The sequence below is a fragment of the Argentina anserina genome, chromosome 2 (assembly GCF_933775445.1).
Source record: "Argentina anserina chromosome 2, drPotAnse1.1, whole genome shotgun sequence".
Classification (NCBI taxonomy): domain Eukaryota; kingdom Viridiplantae; phylum Streptophyta; class Magnoliopsida; order Rosales; family Rosaceae; genus Argentina; species Argentina anserina.
In genome coordinates, this window is record NC_065873.1 from 7,904,830 (window position 1) to 7,931,497 (window position 26,668).

At 38.2% G+C, this 26,668-nt stretch overlaps 4 protein-coding genes and 1 long non-coding RNA gene across 6 annotated transcripts; 3 read left to right on the forward strand and 2 right to left on the reverse strand.

Moving 5' to 3' along the window:
• Positions 1–343: 343 nt before the first annotated feature.
• LOC126784420 (uncharacterized) lies at positions 344–2,355 on the forward strand. The gene is made up of 2 exons (XM_050509886.1): positions 344–459; positions 1,452–2,355. The coding sequence occupies exons 1-2, from the start codon at positions 378–380 to the stop codon at positions 2,168–2,170; spliced, it is 801 nt and encodes a 266-aa protein (XP_050365843.1). The 5' UTR covers positions 344–377; the 3' UTR covers positions 2,171–2,355.
• A 360-nt stretch (positions 2,356–2,715) lies between these two features.
• On the forward strand, positions 2,716–5,413 carry LOC126805522 (fructose-bisphosphate aldolase 1, chloroplastic). The gene is made up of 6 exons (XM_050532305.1): positions 2,716–3,310; positions 3,659–3,928; positions 4,041–4,150; positions 4,263–4,353; positions 4,554–4,823; positions 4,911–5,413. Exons 1-6 carry the CDS (start codon positions 3,137–3,139, stop codon positions 5,187–5,189), a joined length of 1,194 nt encoding a protein of 397 aa, XP_050388262.1. The 5' UTR covers positions 2,716–3,136; the 3' UTR covers positions 5,190–5,413.
• Positions 5,414–10,382: 4,969 nt separating this feature from the next.
• On the reverse strand, positions 10,383–15,983 carry LOC126783357 (uncharacterized). The gene is made up of 6 exons (XM_050508814.1): positions 15,583–15,983; positions 14,040–14,132; positions 13,604–13,834; positions 12,874–12,976; positions 11,742–11,971; positions 10,383–10,984 (listed from the first exon to the last, which is right to left on the reverse strand). Exons 1-6 carry the CDS (start codon positions 15,876–15,878, stop codon positions 10,762–10,764), a joined length of 1,176 nt encoding a protein of 391 aa, XP_050364771.1. The 5' UTR covers positions 15,879–15,983; the 3' UTR covers positions 10,383–10,761.
• A 204-nt stretch (positions 15,984–16,187) lies between these two features.
• LOC126782772 (uncharacterized) lies at positions 16,188–21,076 on the forward strand. Its single transcript, XM_050508079.1, has 17 exons — positions 16,188–16,281; positions 16,358–16,447; positions 16,523–16,634; positions 16,720–16,747; positions 17,125–17,223; positions 17,354–17,423; positions 17,514–17,548; positions 17,645–17,719; positions 17,814–17,909; positions 18,431–18,494; positions 18,666–18,719; positions 19,240–19,325; positions 19,455–19,515; positions 19,600–19,664; positions 19,849–19,954; positions 20,075–20,163; positions 20,621–21,076. The coding sequence occupies exons 1-17, from the start codon at positions 16,216–16,218 to the stop codon at positions 20,781–20,783; spliced, it is 1,359 nt and encodes a 452-aa protein (XP_050364036.1). The 5' UTR covers positions 16,188–16,215; the 3' UTR covers positions 20,784–21,076.
• Positions 21,077–21,171: 95 nt separating this feature from the next.
• On the reverse strand, positions 21,172–25,463 carry LOC126782773 (uncharacterized). 2 transcript variants are annotated; one of them, XR_007670809.1, is made up of 5 exons: positions 25,218–25,463; positions 24,796–25,097; positions 23,972–24,061; positions 21,959–22,038; positions 21,172–21,875 (listed from the first exon to the last, which is right to left on the reverse strand). It is a non-coding gene; the product is annotated as an uncharacterized LOC126782773 (long non-coding RNA). The 2 variants fall into 2 exon arrangements; XR_007670810.1 differs by having other exon boundaries at positions 24,796–25,142.
• Positions 25,464–26,668: the final 1,205 nt, after the last annotated feature.

The following is a 26,668-nucleotide window of genomic DNA, read 5'->3' on the forward strand; positions in this document are numbered from 1 at the left end:
TTCAATAAATCTATGGTTGAAATTTAAAGATATATATATTTTAATTAAATAATTTAATATAATATAAGTTAGTAGGTACGATATATCATGGTATATGGAAAATTTATACCACCTACCTACCATATTTTTAATATTAGGACGGTATACTGTACCATATACCGTGTACCGAGTATTTGGTATACCAACATATTTAGTACGGTTGTATACGAATTGGTTGAGATGGTTTTATATACCATTGCCACCCCTACCCCATACTGAAAATATAAAAAATGTGCCTATATATATTTCTTTAAATTATCCTTAAAGGGATATATTTGTCATTCTACTTTCACCGTCAACTGCACAAGGCCAATTGGAACGTCGTCGTTCTGTATCAGATGTTGCTCGAACACTCTCCTTCCCAAAGATTCCATCTTTCTTCTAGCTCCAGATTCGGGTTCCGGTCTCCAATGGCTGAAGGTACGCTTACGCTTTTCGTCCCCACAAGGTTGTGTTCATCTTGTTCTTTATTTAATTTCATATTCCTGCAAATTTCCCAATTTAGGGTTCAGGTTTAGGGGTTGAGTCTGAAATGAGGACTGAGGATTGTTTATGATAAATTCACCTGCAAAGAATAGTAACCCGGTTTGTATAAAGTCGAATAGAATTCAAATGATCATTACTTGTATTTGTATGTGTGATTGTGTTTGTTGAATGGTTTTACTTGGATATCAGGCTTCTTTTGTTTTTGATACCAAGCATTGTTGTTGAAGCTTTTGAGAAATAGGACCTTGTTTGAGTTAGGGTAGTTGGCATTTTGAGGAATCCGCATTTATCTTTGGATAATCAGGTTGTTTTGCTGATTAGTTGGGAAGATTGGGGACTTTTACGGTTTGGTTGATCAATTTCAATTACTTGTTATATCTTGCCATTAATCTAGATGGTCCTCGTCAAGCATTTGTAAATGTATTACTCCTCTCGGCGTATTTGGTTTCAAATTAGCTTACTTGAGGTTTGTATTTAATTTGAGTAAAAAGAAAAGGGTTTCTGGTAAACATATATCCGTTAAGGTGAACAAGCTTCTATTGTACACATTGCTTGGCTGTTCTATCAGCTTCTGTCCTCAATTGTTTTATAGTTTTTGGTTAATGCTTGAAGCGATTAATGTGAGCAAAGTATGGTGGTCGGTTTTGGAGTCACAGTTCAAAAGGGTCTTAGATGGATATCACGTCATCAAACTCTAATTTGTTCTAACTTCTAAGTGATTGTCACTGGTTCTTTTTTTCCTTTCTGATTTTTCCATGAGAAGCTTCATATGTTGCCTTTCGTATTTCGTCTAATTCTTTGTGACATAATGGAAGAGGGTGATAAAAACTTGTTTCTGAACGTTGAATATACAATCATTGTTTTGCATTTACAACTGTCATGTCTTGTACTTGTTTCCTCTGACATGGTTCCTCGCATATTTGTAGCTATGGACGTTGGAGACGAAGTTAAGGAAGACACTATTCCTATTCTTATTAGTGGTTCTCTTGCGTCTATTCAAACAGGCAAGGCTGGTTCCCCAGAAGACATTGCTTGGGTTGATTCCTGCTTGATTAAAGAATCTGACATTTCGGATGATCACTGGAATTCTCTGAAAGCTGCACTGATAGATATTCTCAATTCTCATCCTGTTACACTTGGCTCGTCTTCTGGGGCGAGTAATGGATCACATCAGGAAACAGACACCGAGATACATCATTCTAGTGAGGAGACAGAACCAACTCAGATCGCTATCAGGGAACAGTTGAAGGCAATAGATGATGATGCCCACAGAAATAATGATATTCCAATTAGCAAAGATGCTAATGATTTGCTGTCATTTACTTTCCAGGGAAATCCTTTTTTGCCTGGTTACAATGACGACTTGGGAGTGACTGAGAACTTTGATTTAGGAGTCAGTATGGATTCTTGGGCACATGAGATCGAGCCTTCAACTCAGGATATATTCAGGGTTTGGAATTTAGAAGTTCCCGAAGAAGAAGATGAACTTGTTAAGCAGTTGAACAGCGCCCTTGAAGAAGGTTTGCCTCAATCATTACCATCAAATTTTCCTGATTCTGATGCCTGGAAAAATTTGGAAGAAACTTCGGTTGATGATCTAGTTGCTGGGATTGCTGACCTTTCTTTGAATCAAGTTTCCAGTTGAACAATTCATTGTTCGTACTAGGCTTTTTTATTTTCGTTATTGTTGTGCTCGTGACAGTTAGCTTCAGTGTTGCACATTTTCACTGAACATAGATGAGGCCTAATTGAGTATAGTTCAGCCAACAGTTTATCAAGATCAACGGAGTTTATTGAATTACCAAATACCTTACTGATGCAGTTCTGGAAGTTTCATTTGTCTTCATTACATTTTCACTTACTGGAATGCTGCTGATTCCTGATATTTTGATTCATGGAAGATGAATTCTTAGGTGGGAATATTGCCAATATGTCTCATGGAAGCAAGTAGAATGATTGTTTGTGAAGGGCTTTCACCACTCATTGACATTGCTAATCAGCCATGAATCACGTACTTGGTGATTGGAGCTAGGTAGCAATGAAAATCATCGGCATGATCACATCGAACAGCTGATGTGGGATATTATCGACCGTCAACGTTGAAATCAGTCTAATCAAACCATATGTTAAACTAGAGCCATTAGCCAATAAGACGGGAACAAACAAGCAACAGTGATGACAGGCAATAGTGTTTCTATACCAGCCTCACATTTACTTGCCAATTTGGAGAGGAATCTCTTATAACAAGTCTCTTTTGGACACTTTCCGATTGCAAGCGTCATATAATTGTCACTTTGCTAAACAGAAGAAAAACAATATCATGGGTTTTCCTACACAATAATCCACCCCTTTTACAAGGTGAGCAAAAACCCTCATGTCTGAACCACGTATGCAGCATGCCAAGTCAGCAAGTTATCATCCACATGGCAGAGCGACATTGGCCGTCTCATAACGGCCTCAAATTAGACATCTTTGTAATACATAGGACACTTATAAATACAAGAGATTGAGTGCATGTGTGGCAAAGAGCACAAGAGAGCTTTGCAGGAGATAAGATTATATTTTTATACCTGCACTCTCAAAGGGCTGCTAAGTTACATTGTAGCAAGCAATGGCATCTGCATCTCTACTCAAGTCTTCTCCAGTTCTTGACAAGTCTGAGTGGGTGAAAGGCCAGACCCTCCTCCGCCAGCCTTCTGCATCATCTGTCGTTAGATGCCACCCTTCTGCCGCATCCGGTCTCACCATTCGTGCTTCATATGCCGATGAACTTGTCAAGACCGCTGTATGTGTTCTTTCACAACATTTCAATTCATTATGTAACATATGTTATAAGCTTCTCCAAAAGATATGCATGTTGTTATGTCTTGCTGTTAGCTCATACAAACTCATATATATTCCCATACCATATAGTAAACTTGCAGCATAATAATGAGCTTCAGACCAAAAAAAAAAGAACTCACAGTATGACATAAATATTAACATGTCAAAGCTGTTTATTAATGATCAATAAATATTAACTGAACATGCTCTAGAAAGATTAGACATGCACTTAGCATAATGTTATGCTAGCAAATGAGATTAAAGCTCTGTTAGGATTTGTACTGATGAGCTCTTCTTTTGGTTGGTATAGAAAACTGTTGCATCCCCCGGCCGTGGAATTTTGGCCATGGATGAATCCAATGCAACCTGTGGCAAGCGTCTGGCCTCAATTGGGTTAGAGAACACTGAGGCTAACCGCCAAGCCTTCCGTACCCTCCTTGTCACAGTCCCTGGCCTTGGAAATTACGTCTCTGGTGCCATCCTTTTCGAGGAGACTCTCTACCAATCAACTGTTGATGGCAAGAAGATTGTGGATGTGCTTGTTGAGCAAGGCCTCGTCCCTGGGATCAAAGTTGACAAGGTAAGCCACTGTAATTAAGCATGCTGCAAGCATAACTTACTGAAAGCATAGGTACTATGTAATCTCATGATAGCTGCATATGCTGATAAGATAATGACTCCGATAACAACAGGGTTTGGTGCCCCTAACTGGTTCCAACGATGAGTCATGGTGCCAAGGTCTTGATGGACTTGCTTCTCGCACAGCTGCCTACTACCAACAGGGAGCTCGGTTCGCCAAATGGTATGGAGAAATCCCAGATATTCACTATATGCTCTTGGCCAGACCATAATTTTTGAGCTCATGATTGAGATAAAGCTAGTTCTAACATAATTGGTATACTTTGATGAACTAGGCGTACTGTTGTGAGCATTCCCAATGGTCCATCCGCTCTTGCAGTAAAGGAAGCAGCATGGGGTCTTGCTCGCTACGCTGCCATTTCTCAGGTAAGAGAAATGATAGTTGTTCAGCAAAGAACTTTATTTGATGTTATATATATATATATATGTTGTATTCTTGAATTATTTGGCAAATTTGCAGTTTGATCTCAAAATTAATTGATTAATTACTCTAGCAGATTGTTTAATATATCTGTCTAGTTGGGATGCGCGTCTGATTGAGAAAGATTGGCTTATTGTAACTACAGGACAGTGGATTGGTCCCAATCGTAGAGCCCGAGATCTTGCTTGATGGTGAGCACGGCATTGACAGGACCTTCGAAGTTGCTCAAGCAGTGTGGGCTGAAGTTTTCTTCTACCTTGCCCAGAACAATGTCTTGTTTGAGGGTATCCTCCTCAAGCCAAGTATGGTTACTCCTGGAGCTGAGTGCAAGGAAAGAGCCACCCCAGAACAGGTTGCTGACTACACCCTCAAGCTCCTCCAGAGGAGAATCCCCCCAGCAGTCCCCGGAATCATGGCAAGTCTCACAAACACTCTCCATTTTTTTTGATGATGTTATAGATTTACATGTACTAATATCTTAGGATTGTGTTATGCTGAGCAGTTTTTGTCTGGTGGACAATCTGAGGTTGAGGCAACCCTTAACTTGAATGCCATGAACCAATCACCAAACCCGTGGCATGTGTCATTCTCCTATGCCAGAGCTCTCCAGAACACTTGCCTGAAGACATGGGGAGGCAGACCAGAGAACGTGAAGGCTGCTCAGGAGGCACTACTCATCCGTGCCAAGGCCAACTCTCTAGCTCAGCTCGGAAAGTACACCGGAGAAGGAGAGTCAGAGGAGGCAAAGAAAGAATTGTTCGTCAAGGGGTACGTGTACTAGATCATTGGTGCCAATGCTGTAGATGATGAACAAACCGAAAGGAAAGATTATCTTGATGTTGGAGGAATGAAGATTAGGTTCTGTGATATGTGTGTATCGTGTTATAGCCCATGAAAGACTATTTTTGTTCATGATCATTTCATGTACTTTTAGCAACTTAATAAGCTTCTTGATGATGAGTTAGCTAGTTTCTGTTTCTCAATCAAATATTTCAACGCTTAAAGTCTGAATTTCAATTAATACACTAAACTGAACCCAAATCTATTAGCTTCTCATGGATTAAAGTTCACAGGAAAATGCAATGGCTAGGTGTAAGATAAGTTTGTGCTATTCTCTTAGTGGATGTAGCTAGCCGGCCGTGGCCTTGATCATAGAGGATTTGTTGATTCAAATGCACATTCAAGGGTGCCAAAATGTCTCGACTGAGAGTATTTGTTATGGATATAATGGTGGTGCTTATGCATTTCCTTGATGGTGTTTGTCTACAGCTAATGGTACATAATCATAGTGAAACTCGTCGAATTTCACGGTTTGATAGCTGTGATGGTAATGCTGCCGAAGGAAAAACATTTACCAATTGATTTCATGACATAATCTCATATTGTGGAAGCTTTGGCTCTGTGGCATGGTATAATGTTTAGCTAGCAAGGGGTTTCTCTGTTGAGCTGTACCCAGTTGATGTATATTGACAGTTTTTAGTTAAAGTATTGATAAAAGAAACTTATAAGAATCATGTTCTTCTTCCAGCTCATTGAGACTTGAACAGAATCAGTCCATAAATTTAATTCTACAGAAAAGTTTTCAAGATTTTCGGGACAATGTAGATATGTGTCAAACAAAAACCTAAAATGAAGGGATCATATACACATTTGTCCAATCTTTTCGTTGGACCCTGCAAATTATCGTGCTTATGATTCCACTAGGTCACAACTAGAGTTGCAGATACAATTATCCAATTTTTATAACGTACTCTTTCTAGCTCAATCTTTTTAAAACAAAACAAATAAATAATTATGTCACAGAGAAATTCTCCATCAATTTGCAGAGATACAAGTATTCCATACTAGCTAGAGTGTTTGAAGAGGCTTAAAATTACTCTGTTGTTTCAAGCTAATTACAATCAACATTACCTGCATTGTCATCAACTCATAATACAGTTCTACTATCTGCCATATGATCATGACAATTGAAATTAAGTTCTTACTCGAACAGAAGAATGAAAAAGATCATACTAGTACTTTGAATTATTATCGATTACTAATTTGTCTTTTCTTTTCTTTAGAAAGAAAAATAAAGGCTAATTCCTCGCCCTTAGTTTAAATTTTATTGATAAAAAGAAAGTACAACAAAGAAATGGGAGACTAGGCCATAACCACTCGGTGGATCACGGCCTTGTTGCTTTCCATTATGCTTATACGCTTATACGTAAGGTTGATATTATACATGCATTATGAGATAGATAGAGAATAACACCCATATTAATCTAATTTTTATTGTTTTCTTTCCCGATCAATTTCTTCTTTGCAAACCAGCTACTTTTAATGCAATTGCTAGTGCTATCTTTTCTTTGATGGTGTTAAAGAATTCAAAATAGGCGTACCTCCATGGCTTGTTCAGAATCAGTGTGCCACAAACACCCCAAAAGCCTACAATAAAGCCAAGCACGGCGCTGCTATGAATACCAAGCTTTCCACAAGAATCTGCATGATTTTTATTTTCTTCTGCATGAGGCATGTCATCGTCTTCTTCTTCTTCTTCTGGGCATTTTGAAAGAGGAAATCCACAGAGTGAAGGATTGCCTTCATAAATAGATGAATCATCCTGCGTCTGAAGTTAATTGCCAGAAGGAATCCTACCGGTCAACTTGTTGTAGGATACATTCAAGTGAGACAAGAATGTCAAAGAAGAAATACCTTGAGGAATGTGGCCTGAAAGTTGGTTCTGGGAGAGGTCAAGAGTTTCGAGCAACTTCAAGTTTCCAATGTTTGAGGGGATATTTCCACTTAATTGATTCATGGACAAGTTCAGGGTACTCAATCCCATGAGACCGCTTATTTCTTCAGAAATCTCACCTTCCAAACCATTTGACAAAATATCAACGATGGTTAGAAGTTGAGCACTAGTGTACTCATATTCCAATTCTCTTCCTTTTAATGTCACAGTTGTTAAATCAGGTCCACCATATTATGAGGAGCTCCCGAAAACACGATCATTGACTAGAGAAGTCCGATTAAGAAAGCACTTTGCTATAGTCCCTGATAAGTTGTTGTGACCCAAATCCAGGATCCGAATGTTAGAAAGAGTACACAATTGTAGAGGTATATGTCCACTTAAAAAGTTGGATCACAATTGTAGCACTGCCAATTGAGATACTTTTGATCCTATCCAAGAAGGTATGCTTCCAGTAATCTTGTTGCCTCTTAGATAAAATCTGCCCAAAGCCGACAAATTTTGCAAGGAAGAAGGAATGTCTCCGCTAAAATGGTTGTTGTCCATTCTTAATACTTGCAAAGAACTCGGAACACACATTGAGGTTGGAATGCTACCAAATAGAGTGTTGTTCGAGACATCCAGAGCTCTTATATTGTTCCACAAACCCCATTCTTCAGGGAATTTCCCAGAAAACCTATTGTTGTTCAGAACAAGGGTATGTAGAGACTGAATAGTGCAAATAGATGATGGTATAGTTCCATTCAAGTAATTATATTCAAGATATAGATATACTAACATTGGAGCATTAGTGGAGGAAAGCTGGAGGCGCCCATGAAATTGATTACGGCTTATTTGGTTGTTAGATAAATCCAAATTTCCGATTTGAGAAGAAATATTAGACATCCAATCATCTGGTATTGCACCCCAGATTCCAGCTTTCGTAAGTTTGACATGGAAGAGCTGAGTTTGAGATTAAAGCCATAGAGGGAAGCTTGGGGCATTTACTCGGCAATTCACCATGTACAGTACACGGAGCTGGAAAGGAGGAATCCATTTAGGATCAATGAAATTGAAAATGACAGTCACATGTTGGTCTGTGCTTACTCGAAAAGTCTCTAATCTTGTGAGATTTATGAAATGAGTTTCTGTTAAACTCCAAACCCATGAATTATAACCCAGATCAAGCGTAATAACCTGAGAGAGTTGTCCCACACTTTCAAGATTGGAACCGTTGAAATAATTAAAGCTGAGATCAATAGAAACTAGCTGCGAGAGTTGTCCCAAACTTTGAGGAATAGATCCCCAGAAACAATTCCATCCCAAGGTAAGATGTAGTAGGCTTTTTAGCACTCCCAACGAACTAGGCAATTTGCCTACTATCCTACAACGAGAGAAATCTAGCGACTTCATTCTATTAGATGAACAATTTGAAAAACCACTCAAAAACTCTTCAATCCCCCCATTAAAGTTGTTTCCCGAAAGATCTAATGACTTGAGCTTGCACAAATTTCCAACGAATTTGGGAACTTGACCTTTTGAGTCCCGTGCTAGATAATTGGAGGTGTTCTAGAGATATGAGTGGTGCAAATTCATCAACAAAGGAGGGGTCACTGAAAGAATTAAAACCTAGATCCAGATTGAAAATCCATTTAGGAAATGAAGAATTGACAAGACGATTCCATGACATATCAAGGACTGCAAGTGATGTTAAGTTATTGAATTCTAGTGAGTGAGGAATGATTTGAATATAACAAGACGACAAATGCAGTTCTAAGAGAGAAGGAAGCATGTTAACAACATGTAGCCAACTAGCTCCCGTGCTACTAAGGTCTACATCTCCAAGATTGAGGTATTCTAGTGAAGAGAGATGAGAAAGCCAATTCAAGTTTTCGGAAGACACATCATAAGAACTGAGGTCCAAATAGTTCAAGTTTGAAAGGTTACCAATAGAAGAGGGATTTTCTCTTGTAAACTTGGAATTTGAGAAACTGAGATACTTTAAACTCGTAAGCTACCCAAACTTGAACTATGTGAATCCCTTTGAAGTCATTGTTGCTTAAATCCAAGTAACGCAGATGTTTCAAGCCAAGTAGTGAAGGATTAATCAACTCACCAAGCAAAGAAGATTCTTCATACTCACTGGAGCTCCACAAGTAATCAGATCCAGTGTATGGATTACGGAGATCAATGGCTGCGACATGACCAGTGCGGTTGTTGCATGAAATCCCTCTCCATCGACAGTATTGGTGACCAACCCAAGAAGAAAGCCTACTAGACGGACCAGTGAGATCTTATTTGAAGCTGAGAAGTGATAGTCTCTCTTCCTCCGTGCATGATTTCACAATACTGTTAGTGTTTAGGCATGAAGAGAGACCGACACTTCTCAGCTTCAAACAAGATCTCACTGATCCGTCTGGTAGGCATGAAGAGGCCAAAATTAACAAGAGCAGCAAGTGAAGAGTGAGGTGAGATAAGGGGTTGAAGTAAGCATAGAAATCCATAACTAATTTGAGGCTTTGTTTGTTTGCTGCTGATGCATGGGATGCATAACACAAGTGAATTTATAGCCTTATTGTCCAGATATTTTGAATTCATCATTCTCCACTATTTTTACAAATTGACTCGCAAGTCCTCTCAGTAATTAGCTGAGAAAGATTGGTATGAGTTGTGTACTAGTAAATCCAAGTACTAAAGACGTTGAAGAGTCACCAACCACGAGTGTCACATTGGGTCTTTTCTGGGACTTTTCTTTAGTAGAGCGACGTATCATTAGCTGATAATTTCCAGCAATTGCAGGTCCTAAAATGACAACATCTAGCGTCCTTTACTTGTCACAATTATACGAGTTGAATAATCCGTCAACAAAGACTCCTTGCCGTAGTCTTCACTCTTCAAAGTTTGCTGCAAGATTCCAGGTCTAGATAGGACAGGACAAGTGGACAACTTCATGTTTTTTTTTTTACTTCTGGTAATTTGGTGTGTGGTCATATATCCGAAAATCACATGAGATACTTTTGAACTAGCAGATGCCATAACTACAAAATTCATTTCAATTAGTGAATCAACTATAACTTCATGCTAAATAATATTTAACACCATTCCTTTCTTCTCTGATGCTCTCGCATCCCACGGATATCGTGCTTGTGATTCTACTAGACCACTACTAGAGTTGAAGTTCCCAAATTTCTTAACCTTTAAAAATCTTTTTGAAAAACATTGTGCTACACCGTCATAATCAGATTGTAGACAACACAGATGAGGTATCTATAAGTTCCTCAGGAAAAAAAAATTAAGAAAAAAGGAATTAATAGAATCTATGGTTGACTCTTTAGGCTCTCTTTGTACCATATAGTAGAAGTCCATGTTACATGTTTGCACTCTGTAGTTTGGAGCTTGTAGGAGATCTTTTGCGTTGTATATAACTATATATCACAGGAAATCAAGAGCATATGCCCTACTTCTCTGATGGGAGGTAAAATTGGATTGCAAGGACATGATATTTTGAGCCTGCAATCTTCCCCACCATATTGACTTCAATGGGAAGATTGCAGCGCAAGCCATGTGAGCCTCAGCTGTTATTGCACAACTAAAGAGTGAGTACTGCCGTTGGAAGTGCGTTGGAACCTATTACAGCAAATTGTCACCTTCCCATTTCATCCATGGTGTACACTGGTATTTGCCAGTTCTTGGTGTTCTTCTTGGGGTCATCCGTAAGATAAAGATCTGTATCATCTTCTTTAAATGTTCTGATGAATGTTTTAGCACCCATAAAGATAAGCCTTTCAATCATGAACAATTGGTAGTTATTCTCAACCAACGGGTCCAATATGCGGCTATAATTTGATGCATACGCCAATTTGTATCTGCATAGGTGAGCAATAATTATCAGTATCAGCTGGGACATTTTAATGCAAAGCCACCAAGGGCCTTCAGATTGGCCGAGTTATAAGCACAATAAAAAAATTGAGAAGTTAAGCTAGATAAGAAATTGAAAAACCAGCACTATCACCCAGTTGATACAAGAACAATTCAATTAATAAAAATTCCCTCAAAAGAAGAAAGGTATATATATAAAAAAAAGTTAACACTCCTTTGTGAAACTCAATTCAGTGTTGGGGGCGTTCCTAATTATGACATAGTATGTGGAGATGCATTAGAGCACCAAAGTATTAAAGTTCACTTAAAAAAGAAAATATCGAGATATTCCTCAAAGGGAAGAACAAGTATAACTCTAATATAATACTCAGGACAGAATCAATCATGTGATCTAACACATTACTCCACTTAGAAGGCTCATAAATTACTCGGTCTAGTATTGACAATGGCTCCAAGGAACCAAGTCAAAAGCTCTAGTCAGATGCATTTCACTTACTAATCATAAATCGTCCCTACTGACGTTGTCAGTCAATCGCCAAACATAATTAAAAGCTTCAATCTCACTGACAACCTAGCAGTTCTTGATGATTTCTTAGGTTGGTGGTAATTTGCTAGAAATAATGACATGAAATAGTGTGAGGAGCAAACCATAACATTACGTGCATGAGACATTGTTTATCCTGGCAAACAGATACACAGGTCTTCAATCTTCAAGTAGCATTACAGAGACCAAGAAAGATGTACCTGACCGAGAGAGGTGAAAAGAATCCTGGTGTCCTTTCATTTGAAGCAATATAAAGAGTTCGTCCAGGCGGGACCCATTTTTTAATTCTGCGGAGAATAAACTGAGGGCGTGTATCCCTGTCCAGATGAGGCGATAGAGTCCTCTCAACACCATTCCTGTCCTTCCTGGTCTTAAGTCTATCTCCACGACGAACATGAATGGCATCATAATCACCAAGGATTTCCTTAATCTGTGAAAATACTTTGGTCAAAGTCTGTAGTCGCAGCTTATAGGCTAAATGCTGTAACTACATTTTTCTATATGATACAAATTAAATAATGCAAAGTAGAAACACATAAATGAGTTCAATCAAGATAAGGTTGGCTACCACCACAAACTGTACGTTCTTTTGATGCTGACAGCTGTTGTAGTCTGGATTACATGTATGTTCAATGTCCAGTTCAGCTATTTATCCCTGGTCTCATGAATAGTTCATGTTCATCTTATGACAATAAAATAATCCCATTCCATTTAGGTATAGTATTTACTATCCTTCTCTTATGATTTACATTCTTCCTCAACCTAGAATTCCTTTAAGCTTTAAGTTTTGGTCCGTGAACTTATGAGTTCCTGCAGTTTTTAAAATGGTATTACATAATCCTACCTGAAATATAGTCATTTCCGCTACAAATTTCTTAGATACTCTATGATTTATTTTTCTACCTTGTCAGATGCAAAAACTCACTAGTTCTAAAAACATTTGTTCATCGGCATTTATTTACTTTGAAAAGATACCTATTCTTCATGTTCTCAAAGTTTCACTAAAGAAGATACTTGACATCTAGCTGCCAAGATGATAAGAAGAGAGCAAAAGTTAAGGTATCCAAATTGAGGTAGGAATCAGACATAATACGAGATTTGAGAGATAATCAAACAGTTTTCAACAACAAATCCAGCTTTTGTTAAATAGTGAATGACATGAGGATGAATCAATGCCGGATTAAAAAATATGTTCATAAATAGAACTCATATATATATATATATATCAGAATCATCATGCACAATAAGGACACAGAAGAATGAGCAATTTTGATGCTTTATACAACCCTCAGATGTGGAAATACGACTTCATGACATTTACATGACACATACCTTCTCAGCTGCACTCCTCAATTTCTTTGCTGCCCTCGAGGGAAGAAAAGAATAGGGCAAAATTAAAGAACTACGGTTGTTTCGATTCTTGCACTCCGCAAACCTGTGGGAAAACGTAATTAATTCCTGAAAGAAGGTTGAAGTTCGAGTGACACTCACAAACTTAACCAAAGGGAGCATAATTGAAGAAACACACCTCAAAATTTTTCTGCAATAAAAGAAATACCACATACAATTCAAATGTATCTAACATGCCTTGTAAAACAACAGAATGCAACTGCTTAGTTACCCAGATCCTATATTTACTTTATAATTTCATTATTTTTCAATCAGGATTGACTCAATTAATTGATAAGAGATGAGTTAACAAAAAACAGGGGTTATAGGTTCATATCTATTGATGACAACTGGTTAAGTGTATATCAGATATCTCAAACATAACTAAGACATTAACAGGGCCCATGGAAACAAGGTTAACTGGGAAATCACAAAGGTTTAGAGTTCTATCCTGCGTGAACCAATAAACACATCTCATCTTTCCTTGTTCAAGAATACAATTGTTCACATCTCATAAGATAGAGTTCTATCCTGCGTGAACCAATAAACACATCTAATTTTTCCTTGTATAAGAATACAATTGTTCACATCTCATAAGAATGAGCAGAGGTTTTCCCTGAAGAAACAAATCAAAGAAATTTAGAGGCTAAAAGTAAATAAAATAAAAATTTACCATGAAAGAGGGCTTGCAGTTCTGTTTATCAGCAAAAGATTTGAGAAACTACTGTTTTTCAGATCAAAATGACTAACTCGTTCCACATGAGAAACTCCTCTATCTCCCAACTTCATGCTTGTTGTTAGCACCTTATACCACTTTTTTGAATTGTCTAATATTACTGGTACCATGTCTGATATGAAGCTAATATCATACAAAGAGTCCATGGAACAAGAGTTTGCATTCCAACTGCCAAAGAAAAAGGAAGCGAATTCACATTGTATGTTATATGCATGCTAATTATTAAAACAGTGTATACAAATTTGAGGGTAAATTACATATCTTAATTTATCTGTAAACGTGAAGCAATTCATTAATTAATGCATTTTAGGTAGCACGTGTAGATCTTCCACGGACGAAAAAAGATAAGCTACATAGGAGGTAAACAACATACTTTTCCTCTGAACTTGCATTATCTGAGTGTTGAAAGAGCCCTTTCTTATTGTGTATCGGATTGATGCACATTCTGGAAGGCATTACAAAAGTCCTGCACACAAAGTCAAATGCTACATGAGATTACATAAAGTTGCTCCATTCAGTGGATTAACTATGTCATGAAACTCGAGTAAGGTGCAATCCTTAAATCACAAGATCCATCCTGACGAGATCACACATAGTAAAGTTGTCATAAGATTACAGAAACTCTTAAAGTTACTTCATTCAGTGCAATAGTTCTGTTTTGAATCTAGAGTAAAGTTCAAATGTAGGGACTACTTTGGAGCATAATATGAGAAGAACCATCCTAACACAACATTACTAGCTCTGATAGATTTTTTTTTTACCTTGTTCACTCTTTTCTAGTCTATTTGTACACAACCTTCTCTTGTTCCAATGCTAGTTATCTACAGCTTCTGTTTTTACGTTATATATAAGGAAACATTATGTCTCATGTCTATACAGAAGATGCATCCATATAAATAATGGTGAACAAATTAATATTCAACTATTGACATGCATAATGCATAGTACACAATAAAGCTGTCAGTACTATATTACTGACATGTCTCAGTCATAAGGAATCCAAAAATGCATACGGCTTAGAGTACCATCCTGCTAAAGAAGCTTAAAGCTAGTCAGGTTTGAATAAATGTGACCCACCAGGGTGTTCTCTTTCCCATGCTCACAAGCTTAAAAAAAGTTTAGGGTACAAACAAAGGCAACGTGAAAGATAAAGAAATTTGTTTGAGGTTTTACAATTTTGGAGTAGAAAAAGATTTTATCTATCGGATTTCGGATATAATCTTGAGCGGATGTGTTGGTTTTAGCCCAGCTCTGGTCTTCAGTTCAAACAGATCCGACTCTAAGGGCGGTTTTGATTCTACTAACAGCAATGGAGTACTTAGGCGGCCTGCTCTAATCCCAGCTGCTTGGCGCCACTATGGGAGAAGAGTGGCAGCTGAAAAACAATAAAAGGGAGGAAGAATTTGGATACAGTGACGGAGATAATAATGATGATAATGGTGGTGGGGATGATTCTAAAGGCAGTTCAGGCAAACATGGGCGTGGTGCCGCAACCCATGCATCCCCCTTTGCAGCAAATGCCCTTCATGGTCACAGCTCAGGCAGGAGACTCACTGAAACTGCAGAAGGCCCCTGAGCCAGACTTGTCAGCCTATGATGAAACGTAATCCGTAATCCAAGTCCTTAACTCGCGCACTCACACCAGTCACACATATGATGCCATATACAGCCAGACTAAGTTTCCCGGAGCAGTTTCTCAGTTTAAACTTTTCAGTCCAAAAAATACAAAATCACCACCATCTACCAATCAAGACACACGTGCCCACACTCGGCTTCGTCCATGTCCTCACAAAACCAAACAATTACAAGAACCTATTCAAACACAAACCTTCTCTTGTCCCAATACTACTCTACAAAGCAATACCACAGCTCCCAAGTTGTCGGAAATGAAGCGTAAACCTATTAAAAGTGAGTACCTCTGGAGTAAGATGGCTTCCTCGAGAGCGCAGCGGAGACTGGACTCCTGGTGGCCGAGTCCCTCACAGGACTGGCAGTGCTTTCCGGGGCAGTCGATTCGGCTCCCCCAGTACAGATACTTGTCATGCCGCTGCGGAACTGTTTCTACAGTCTTGATAGATGAAGAAGTGAAGTCATTGGTGGAATTGAGATAGCTATATAGAAAAACAACAGCGATCAGTGCTACGCAGATGGCCAGGAACACAATCGGGGAACTGGGCCCCGATTTGGGCTTCACTGGCCTCCTCAGCTCCATCGGCCACAGCCTTGCTCTCCACAATCACGCATTTCAGGAGGTGCTGCAAATTTTCTGAGGGAATTGTGTTTCAAAATCTAGAGGTGGATTTCTGATATGAGATATGAATAGAGACGGTAGACGAATGTCAGTGTTTAGTGCCAGTTTTTCGCAGAGGCTTGCCCGAACTCTCTTCGATCTGATGATATAGAGAGGAAGACGAGGAACGGGGGTTTAGATTACGAAACTACCCTTGGAATAGAGCACGTGACGAGCGCGTGACTTGCCCAGGGTTTTGGGTTCGTCATTAGTTTCAGGGTTTTAGCAACCCGACGTTTTCTCTCTCGCCGGTTTGAAGATGAAGGTGAAGGTGATATCTCGATCCACAGATGAGTGTACTAAAGAACGAAGCCAGGACCTCCAGGTCAGCCGGTCACTCCCTCCTCCTCCTCCTCTTCTTGTCTCTCTCTCTCTCTTCAACTCCATTTGAATCTGTGCAGAGGGTGTTCCACAATTACGACCCTGCCCTCCGGACCCAGGAGAAGGCCGTGGAGTATGTCCGCGCTCTAAACGCCGCCAAATTAGACAAGGTAGTTGAAGCAGCTTGTTTTGATTGATCAACTCTAAAACGAATTGGATTTTGAGTTGTTTTGGTTGGGTTTTAGATTTTTGCAAGGCCGTTTGTGGGAGCAATGGATGGGCATGTAGATGCTATATCGTGTATGGCCAAAAACATGAACCATTTGGTTGGCATCTTCTCCGGTTCCATGGACGGAGGTATACTTTGGCTTCATCTCTTTGACCCCTTTCGTGTCGCCAAATCAAATGGATGTTTGAGTTTCCATGTTTTTAATGTCTGCAGAGATTCGGCTTTGGGATATAGCTTCCAGGTAATTTCTTGTTCATTTTTATGATTTTGTGTGTGTAAGTCCTCTGGTGATATGCCATGGCATTGTCGTTTAATATGTATATGTGATATAATTCATTATTTACGTGCAACTGGATATGTCAAATGTACTTAGACATTAAACATGGTAGTTCTAATCTATTTTTTAGATTTTTTTTCCATAGCATGAAATAGTGATCAAATGCTCTCTTTTTTTTTTCATGTGGAAGACCATTACACAATCGTTTGAATTATAAATTCCAGAACCTTTCTATCAATCTGATGTTTTTCACATTTTAGCTCGGATCTGCATTTGTCATTATGGTCCTTCAAGCATCCGTTGTTGAAATTTATGTCTTTATCATTTTATGAGCAAAATAGGCGCACAGTTCAGCGGTTTCCTGGCCACCAAGGTGCTGTGCGAGGTTTAGCAGTATCTACAGATGGGCGTGTACTTGTTTCTTGTGGAACTGATTGCACGTAAGGCTCAACTTCCTGGGGCATTACCATTTTCCCTCTATGCTTTACTTTTCTATCTATGCATGTAGATCTGTCCACCCACCAGGCAGATTGCATGACCTTATATAACTGCAATTGTTTTTTCATACAGTGTCAGGCTATGGGCTGTACCTGTTTCCACTGCTATGGAGGCAGATGCCTCTACTGATAATTCTGTTGAGGTATTGCCTTCCTACTTATTTTATTTTTTTTCCTATAAATTATTTTTATTTTTTAAAAGTTATACCCCTCTAACTGCCATGTGATTCCAGCCGGTGGAAACTTATGTTTGGAAGAATGCATTTCGGTAAGTAGATACAGTCGAATTTTCAGATGCTATAATGTGCAAGCTGATTTTTATGTTATGATTTTCTTCTATTGAGGTGTGTGTAATTCTTTTCAGGTCTGTTGATCACCAATGGAATTTTGATCGTTTTGCCACAGGTGGAGCTGGTGTAGACATATGGAACCACAACAGGTTTCAGTCTCGTCTACATATTTATCTGAAAGCAACAGAAGATATTATTTTCTTCCTCAACATGGAAATAAAAAATTTACTTTCTGTTGCATAGGTCTGCACCAGAACAGAGTTTACAATGGGGAACAGACACAGTTATATCTGTCCGGTTTAATCCTGGAGAGCCTGATATTTTGGCAACATCTGCAAGGTATGCACCGATCATTATTAAGACTTTGGGAACAAATATAAACTACAAAAAAAAAAGTAAACTAGATTTATCAGATATCGGGTGCCTTTTTTGTTAGGATCTGAATGGATTCCTTTCTTGTTTGAGAATGTCCTGCTCCAGGCTTGGTTCTGCTGCCAGTATTATGTTTGCTCTCAATATGTGTCATCAATTCAAAATGAAAAAAAAAATTGTGAAATTACATGGTCCAAAGAATATGTACTACTTTTGTGAGTGATGTCTACTTTCTCTTGTCAGGTTGTTATTAATATCCTCTAAGATATAAGTGAAGTGAAGTATGATTTCAAAGTATGGAGTTCAAAGAATTTGTCAAATATAGTATATTTACATGGTCCAAAGAATACGTACTACTTTTATAGTAACCTTTTTTTTATGCTTTTATGATATTAGAGCAAGATTTTTTTATTTTAAATATCCTCTAAGATATAAGTGAAGTGTTGCATATAAGAGTGACATTATATATATTCTGTTCTGTTTTGTAGTGATCGCAGCATAGCACTATATGACATACGCATGGGGAAAGCAACATCAAAGATTATCATGCCGGTATTGATGCCACATCATCGCCATAGTGTTTTTGACATATTTAGATCTGGATTTTAATTTGGAGTTGTTTTCAAACTGTCCATTCTTACTTTTGATCTTGTGTGAGGTTAATTTATAAAAAGTTGTTTCCTGGGGAGCTTTGCACTTCTGACTTATATTTTCTTTGGACAGACAAAAACAAATTCCATTTGTTGGAATCCAATGGAGCCAATCAACTTCACTGCTGTAAGTGCACTTATTTCCGTTTATTTTAGCAAAAGTTCTTTGGAGGAAATAAAGAGGTATAGCACTGGGTAGATGAGTTATACAGGCTGTCCTTTAGGTGATATGGACTTATGGAGGGATAGGCACGAACAAATTTTTGAGGAAATAGTTGTGATGGTGTAGAGTACTTGTGGGAAAGGGTTCATTTTTGAGCATCTCGGGTGTGGGTCTCCTCAAGAGTTTAATATATTCTCTTCAGGGCATTCTTTTTTTTATTGGAGTGTGGAAGTGTTCTAGTTCTTAGATGCTTGTATTTATATCATCATCTGTCTGCGCCAATGTAAAATTTTGAATATTCAGCTCTCCACTTTCAGTACACGTAAGGGAAACATAAATATTTCTTCTTTCTGTACTACAGTCTGTCAAACTGTGTAAGATTGTCTATAATCATTTAAAGAGTTCCACATGTAGAAATTATTCTTCCTTGTATAGTTTATTTTTTGTGTAAATGAGGTTCTAATCCAATTCTTCAATTACACAGGCAAATGAGGACTGCAACTGCTATAGCTTTGATTCTAGAAAGCTTGATGCAGCAACTTGTGTGCACAAAGATCATGTCTCTGCTGTGTAAGTTGATCATTTTGTGATTGAAATTCTTCTTTCACATCTTAATTGTTAAAGTTAGTCTCATTGTGCATATACTGGATATATTGCTTATATGACTTGTATACCGAATCTATATATTTTCTTTTTCAGGATGGATATAGATTATTCACCAACTGGTCGAGAATTTGTAACTGGGTCTTATGATAGAACAGTGAGTTTTGTAACTCTAGATTACTAAACTCCACCTCAACAATTTTATTACTGTCTAAGTGATATTAAAATACGTCTTTCTCAGGTGAGAATTTTCCAATATAATGGCGGTCACAGCAGGGAGATCTACCATACAAAGAGAATGCAAAGGTTAGCCCCATTTATCTGAATGTTCGGGTGCTTGGATTTTGTTGAAGATATGTAACAAACGTTATGCAAATCGACATGTCCATGTTTTTGACAATGTTGCTGTTGGGAGTGTTTGATGAGATTATAATTCTGTTTTCTTAGATATCATTGAACCTGTTGTCTATGTTCCTTTTTTTTTTTGCAGGGTTTTCTGTGTCAAGTTCAGCTGTGATGCTAGTTATGTGATTTCTGGAAGTGATGACACTAATCTTAGACTTTGGAAGGCGAAAGCATCAGAACAGCTGGGAGTTGTAAGACATATCCTCCTTTCTTTATGTCTCAACTGTTGCATTGGCTTCTTAAACATGTATTTTTAATGCACTATATAGATTGTCTGCAGTTGAAATGATATTGTTTTGTTTTGCTGTAAGCTTCTTCCAAGGGAAAAGAAAAGGCATGAATATTATGAAGCTGTCAAGAATCGCTACAAGCACCTTCCTGAAATCAAGCGTATAGTCAGGTACAGAAGGATGCATGAATTTGGAATCTTTATTTGGGACTGCAAATCTTATATATATATATATATATATATATATATATATATATAATAGTATGGGGTTTAAAAGATAACACGAGTATGCATGTGCTATATCCATTTTATAATTTTGAGGTCATAGGTAACAAGCATAGAATTAAGTATTGATTTCCCCATGTAGTCGCCATTATCGATTTGGTGTTGAAAGCTTGCTGTTGCATGTGTCCGGAATTTGTTTTAGAAATTTCTTGGGGAATATATATTTTGACTCAGTAGAACGCTTCCAAAAGCTATAATTATGTGTGGTACAACTCACATGTATGTGATTTACATGCTCTAGTTTTTTGCTCTAATACATGGAGTTGTAGATAGGTTGGTTGGAACTTTCTAGTTAAAGAAATGGTCCCTAACTTTGCAATTGTTGCATATGGTGTTTGTGCAGGCACAGGCACTTGCCAAAACCAATATACAAGGCATCTGGCCTCCGGCGTACAATGATCGAAGCAGAGCGAAGGAGAGAAGAGAAGAGGAAAGCTCACAGTACCCCAGGAAGCAGAACCTCCAAGCCATTACGTGAAAGAAAGATTATCCGTGTTGAGGAGTGAGTTATACAAGGAGGTATGGTTGCCAATGTGTATCGAAGGATGAGTATGGAAGGTCGAGTTTCGTAAGTTTACAACATGGTTCATTCCTTCAGTTAGTGGCTTCCAAATCATAGATTATCCCGACTTGGCGAAATGTCAGGTGCCTTTGGCTTTGTATTTACCTAAGGTTTTGCAGAAATGTGTGGTGGCTTTGCCATTGTACTTTATTAAGTGTCTTGTAACTGTAGATCACATTGTAGTTTATTTAATATTAAAGATGAAACTTCATCCTGCTGTTGATGGCATTTATATGATTGGATGAAAGTGTTTGTTGGAACCCCACCTCAATGCGTTCAGAATAGGATGCAGATATCCTTAGCATTAAACTCTGCTCGTGTTCTGCTTGCAAAATTACGATGGCTCAGATTATTTGCCTGTGGTTAAACCAATATTATGTTACTTCAATTAAATTCCAAAGGACCTTTGTTGTTAGATCTATCAAAACTCAATTTCTGTTGTCAGATCTTTCCTTTTTTACTTTTTTTAGGGGAATAAATTAACTTCATTTGACATTAAGCCATGCACGACCACAATGATCAAATACAAGAGGTGACATGCCACCTCACATACAAACTAACTTAAGAAAGCGAATAAATGCTAAAAAACGTGTTAATAAATAGGGGAGATCATAAAAAGATCTATTTCGACATTGGTAATTAAAAAAATGACAAAATACTGGTCACTCCCTATATTTTTAGGGTCTCGATAGTTTACTCTTCATATTTTCAATTTCAACCGATCACTCATTCTAATTTTAATTTTCGACCAATTGGTCCATTCCGTCTCTCTCCGTCTAAATTGGTCGTCAAATATTTTTTAACTTCCTCAAATGCCCTTGGGTATATGGGTATTGTTTTATTATTATATTTTTCTACTCTTTCTCTTCTTCAAAACATCTTCCTTCTAGAGCTTCTTCTATCTCCAAGTCTTTAACAGTACTTGTTTCATCACTGGCAGTATCTGCATTGCTGATCAATGCTAAGGTGTAGCGTATCAGCTTTTGTTCTTAATTTAGCGGCTTTAGCATTAACAACCCATCTATGAGTAAAGCTACTGAAAAAAAAAAGAGAAAGTTTGAGACTGTTGATCACCTGGCTAACATGTACAAGGGGAATAAAAGGAAACATTTATCAGACCTTGAATCACTATTATCTTGCATTGTCATCAGGTTCTCAATTCCCGCACTACTGTGGCCAATGACGAATATATTCTCAACCTGAAGTCAGCCACAAACAGTTCAGTTTCCGAGAACAATAGAAAGGTCAGGACAGCAAGAGAAGATACTGAAGTAAAATGCGAGTTCCCTAGACTTTATTTATCTACCAAACACAAAACTTAATTATTACAAGAAAAGTAACTCCCTCTAAGTACATCTGAAAACTAGACTTTGCAGGTTGGCCGGATAAGTTCAAGAACCCCTAAATTCAATGCCTTGATCTGGAAAATAACTATCTTTGATGAACCACATATCTGACTTTACATAACATATAAAAAAGTGGGAGGAAGAGATATGAGAATAAGATGACCTACTTCAAGAGTATTTACTGCAAACTCGAGGGCTGCATTCTACAAAAAAAAAAAAAATTAAAGTTGATAATAAAAATTTGGCGTATGAAGACCCAAAATATCAATTAATTTGGACAAAATAGGGAGTTGGTCTTCATCAATTTTCCAGTGATGAAACAAGTACTGTTAGAGACTTGGAGATAGAAGAAGCTCCTGAAGGAAGATGTTTTGAAGAAGAGAAACAGTAGAAAAATATAATAATAAAACAATACCCATATACCCAAGGGCATTTGAGGAAGTTAAAAAATACTTGATAGCCAATTTGGACGGAGAGAGACGAAATTGACCAATTGATCGAAAAGTGAAACTACAAAGAGTGATCGGTTGAAATTGAAAGTATGAGGAGTAAATTGTCGAGACCCTAAAAATATATGGAGTGACCAGTATTTTGTCCTTAAAAAAATGACCAAAGATTTAGAATTTATAAAACAGTCACTTATGTAAATTTGCTAAAGCGTTACCCATCAACTTTGTATAATTTATGAAAAATGCCACTACTTAAACTAATACAGTAATACACAGACTAAAACGACGGAGCCAACATCTTCTCCGATCATCCACTCCTCCGAATTCGAATTCCAAGTTTCCAACCCGTCCTCCAGTATCACCTCCTCCCATCGCCGCCGACCTCAAACCTCCCTGTTGCCGATCTCGGACGGCTACAACCCTCGCACGATGACGTTGATCTTCCCCAACATACCTCACCGAACTCACACTGTCACATCCCGGATTGGAACATGAATAGTATATTAGGATTTAAAAGGAGATTAGCAAGCGAACATAGCGATTAGGTTTTGCTCAGACACTCACTAATGTGAACATGTAAGTAAAAGGTTTTCGACAAGACAATCGACAAGACAAACACGTTCACAAAAATAAATGATAATACTTTACATTTCCGCGAAAATAAATAAATTTATACAACAAGGAACGCGGAAGGTAGCGTTAGTGCCACTGGCCCAAATGCTAAACAAATAGACAACCCAATTTTAATACAAAATGAAGGTGAGCGTCGTCCTCGCTTGCCCAGTAGGGGCCATCCCGCCCATGAGGTTTGAAAACCAAAATCAGGTAAGGATAAGTTTTATAAAACGTTGAGGGTAGTTTACCGCAAAGAAAATCATTTAATTAAAAATAAATGCAAGTTTGGGATACAATCATGCTAAAATAGTTTGTAGAGCTTCAAAGGTAGGGTAAGGCAAATTCAAGTTCAAGCAATGTTCGACCAATCCTAGCGACTAAATAGTTGAGGCCAACTACATGTCTGTTGTAGCACAAAGTAGCGAGAGTGTCCATTTAAACGGAATGCCCTCAATAGTATAGAATATAATAGATCCAATAAAAAATAGGGCATTGCTCCTCCGGAGGTTCACGGTCATCGACACCGTAGGAATTACCTAGTATGCTAGGCTCCCATCACTCTCAAGTCAACACGCGCGAGGATTCACTACTTATCCTATCTCGAAAACGTGCCTAGTCTCGGGTTTTCACAACATTTAATGCATCATAAATCATTCAACCGAGAACTAGACTATGCAATTATATTTGGCCCAAAATCAACATAGGAGGGTTAGCTCCCCTACCTGGAATGACATGCAGAATCCCAGCCGTTATCCAAATCAATAGAAGTAGCTGTTGTTGTTGCTCCACTGCTCGATCTCGTAGCATCAATTCTGAATTTATCAATCATATAAAGAGTCAATTTCAATTCGAATATCGAAGATAAGTTGACTTGATCATTTTCCTACTTTGACCGGGAAAGTCAATCTTTGACTTTCCGTTGACCAAGTCTTTCCTTGTTTGACCAGGAATTGTTTACGTTTGACCAGTACTCAACTAATTCTCGAATGACTCGAGAATAGTCCAACTTTAATTATCGAACAATAAGAATTAATAAGCATGCTTTAGAGTTAAACATACCCTAAATCGTAAAGATAATATTTAATATTTTACCAATACTTTTCTAAGTTGTGTAGTTCTCGATTCTCGAACCGGGCGAGAATCAGAACAATTGGATAATCGTAATGAATTGTTATGTTTAATTGTAGCCATGTTGAAATTATAATTTCACTAAGTTACCTTAGTTAAAAAGTAAAACCGTTAAAATCATTTCGTAACTAGTAAAAAGGTAACTTAGAATAAAACCGTAAAAGTCAAAGTCAAACAATAAATAGTAACAATAAAACTTCCAGGAATTTTTTTGTAAATTCACATCACAGTAAACAGTAAAAATGTAAACTGTAAATGGTAAAAACCCATTTTTCACCCTTATCACTCTGATCATACTTCCGGCCTACCAGACCACTTCCGATCAATACAAATCAACACACAAGTCACTCACAAGCTTCTCAACAAATCAATGACCACCAAAATGACAAAACAGAAGAGAAAGGAAAGAGATTGCTACCTCCACAAGTCAAAAATGCAGAGCCGAGGCTGATGCTCCTCTTCCGATTCCAAACCAAGCTGCTGCTCTTTCCCATTTTATTACAGCTCCAAAACTTGTCCAAACCAGGAACCATGAAGGTTGCCAAGATGGTGGTTTCACGACGGGACAAAACAGAAAAAGAGAAAGAAAGAAGTTGAACTCAAATCACAGGAATTCGTAGGAGAAATAAGCCAAAACAAGAGGAAGAGAGTTGGGCTCAAAAATACGAGTTTAGGAGGACTAGCTTGGACTGAGATGCTCGTCGGAGGTCCAAATCGATGCTAGGAGGACGACGGCGTCACAGTGGCCAAACCCAGAAAAGTGATCTTCAAATTAGTTTCTGATTTGAACATATTTGAGATAGAATCGGATTGGGTTTCAAGGATAAAGCTTTGGCTTACCAGAGAGTGACCAAAGAAGCTTGCCAGAGTTGCCAGATTTGCCAGAAAATCATTGAAGACATCTCACTACCGCCTTCTCCGATTTGCTAGAGAATGAAATCACGTGCAGGCTTTTCTGAGATGGTTGAGTATATGATGGAGAGAGGAAGGTGATGACGTGATTGCATGTCGCCGGATCACCGAGGCGTAGCGCTAGATGAAGGAAGAAGGTGTTCGGTGTTGAGGGAAGGGAAAGAGAGACCGAGTGGTCTCTGTGTTGTCGAGAACAAAAGAAGGGAAGGAAGATAAAAGAAAAATTACTTGGGCCCGGGTCATAGGCTCCGGTCAAACTGGAAAAGCTGGGCTCCAAAAATAAATACCCAAAATTGAAAAATACTTTAAAACAAAATACAACGTTAGAAAATCGTAAAAACAAAACCGAGCGTCGGGAAAATATTCCGAAGACATTTCCGAACTCGTGGTGACGTGTAGGTTAATAATGATGTATTAAACTACGTACTTGACATTTAACATAAATGTCAATTAAGTATTCCTAAAGTGTCGGTAATCGAGATTAGAAATCTCGGTCTTACACACATCTTATGAGATTAGCACGACGTCGATTCGACCGTACAACTCCTCAGATCTATAGCTCGACGGCTCCTGAAGTCATCTTCTTCGACCTCGTCATCCTCGACAAAGTCAAGCACACCATCAATGACTATATTCTCCGGTCAGTTTATCAGAAATCTCGATTTTTGTTATTATGCAGTAAGAATGAGTTTTCGGGTTGAATTTGTTGAGCGGGACCCGAAATTTCAAGAATCGCAAGGAGTTTGATGGTTTAATTTGAAGTTTTAGGTTTTCATCGATGATTTTGAGCTTGGTTTTGTTATCGGAATGCTTGATTTTGCTCCTCAGTTGAGGTTTTGGTTTTCCCTAATTTGATTATGTTGTGGTTAGTGTCAAGAAACGATGAGATTGCTGACGTTTTGCTGAGTGATGTGGTTGGTGTTGATTTTGTGGGGTGGAGGCTAGAAAGTAGAAAGTGAAGGAGATGATGATGGCTGAGACTCCGCCGACGCCAAATTCCAAAATCAATAGGACTACATAGTCACACTCCACGTGGTTCAAGAGTTTGTGAGGAGAAGATAATGGTCACATGTAGAGACATAGTCACATTAGTAGTCACACTGTAACTACAAATGTGACTACTGGTATGACTAGCAGTTTGACTACTTGTGTTACTTGTATTGTAAGCTGAAAAAAAAAACTAATGAACTTGGAGAAAATGGTGATGCATATGTGAAGCATTTCTTTGGGTGTCTGATCATAAAATATATATTTTTTGTTCAACTTCAATTTTTTGAATTCCTAATGTGATGTCTAAGTGCGCCACTACCAGTGTGCCTACCAATGTGACACGTGGTTTGACTCCTAGCGTGGTTATTGATGTGACTACCAGCATGACT

Excerpts from the sequence above, each read along its gene's own strand:
- LOC126784420 (XM_050509886.1), top strand. The coding sequence starts at position 378 with ATGTTGCTCGAACACTCTCCTTCCCAAAGATTCCATCTTTCTTCTAGC. Across the intron at positions 460-1,451 it reads CCGGTCTCCAATGGCTGAAG|CTATGGACGTTGGAGACGAA; the intron begins GTACGCTTACGC and ends GCATATTTGTAG.
- LOC126805522 (XM_050532305.1), top strand. The coding sequence starts at position 3,137 with ATGGCATCTGCATCTCTACTCAAGTCTTCTCCAGTTCTTGACAAGTCT. Across the intron at positions 4,151-4,262 it reads GGAGCTCGGTTCGCCAAATG|GCGTACTGTTGTGAGCATTC; the intron begins GTATGGAGAAAT and ends TTGATGAACTAG. Across the intron at positions 4,354-4,553 it reads GCTACGCTGCCATTTCTCAG|GACAGTGGATTGGTCCCAAT; the intron begins GTAAGAGAAATG and ends TTGTAACTACAG.
- LOC126783357 (XM_050508814.1), bottom strand. The coding sequence starts at position 15,878 with ATGGAGCTGAGGAGGCCAGTGAAGCCCAAATCGGGGCCCAGTTCCCCG. Across the intron at positions 12,977-13,603 it reads ACTGCAAGCCCTCTTTCATG|GTTTGCGGAGTGCAAGAATC; the intron begins GTAAATTTTTAT and ends GTTTTCCCACAG. Across the intron at positions 10,985-11,741 it reads TTTTCACCTCTCTCGGTCAG|ATACAAATTGGCGTATGCAT; the intron begins GTACATCTTTCT and ends TCACCTATGCAG.
- LOC126782772 (XM_050508079.1), top strand. The coding sequence starts at position 16,216 with ATGAAGGTGAAGGTGATATCTCGATCCACAGATGAGTGTACTAAAGAA. Across the intron at positions 19,955-20,074 it reads CATCAGAACAGCTGGGAGTT|CTTCTTCCAAGGGAAAAGAA; the intron begins GTAAGACATATC and ends TTTTGCTGTAAG. Across the intron at positions 20,164-20,620 it reads GAAATCAAGCGTATAGTCAG|GCACAGGCACTTGCCAAAAC; the intron begins GTACAGAAGGAT and ends GTGTTTGTGCAG.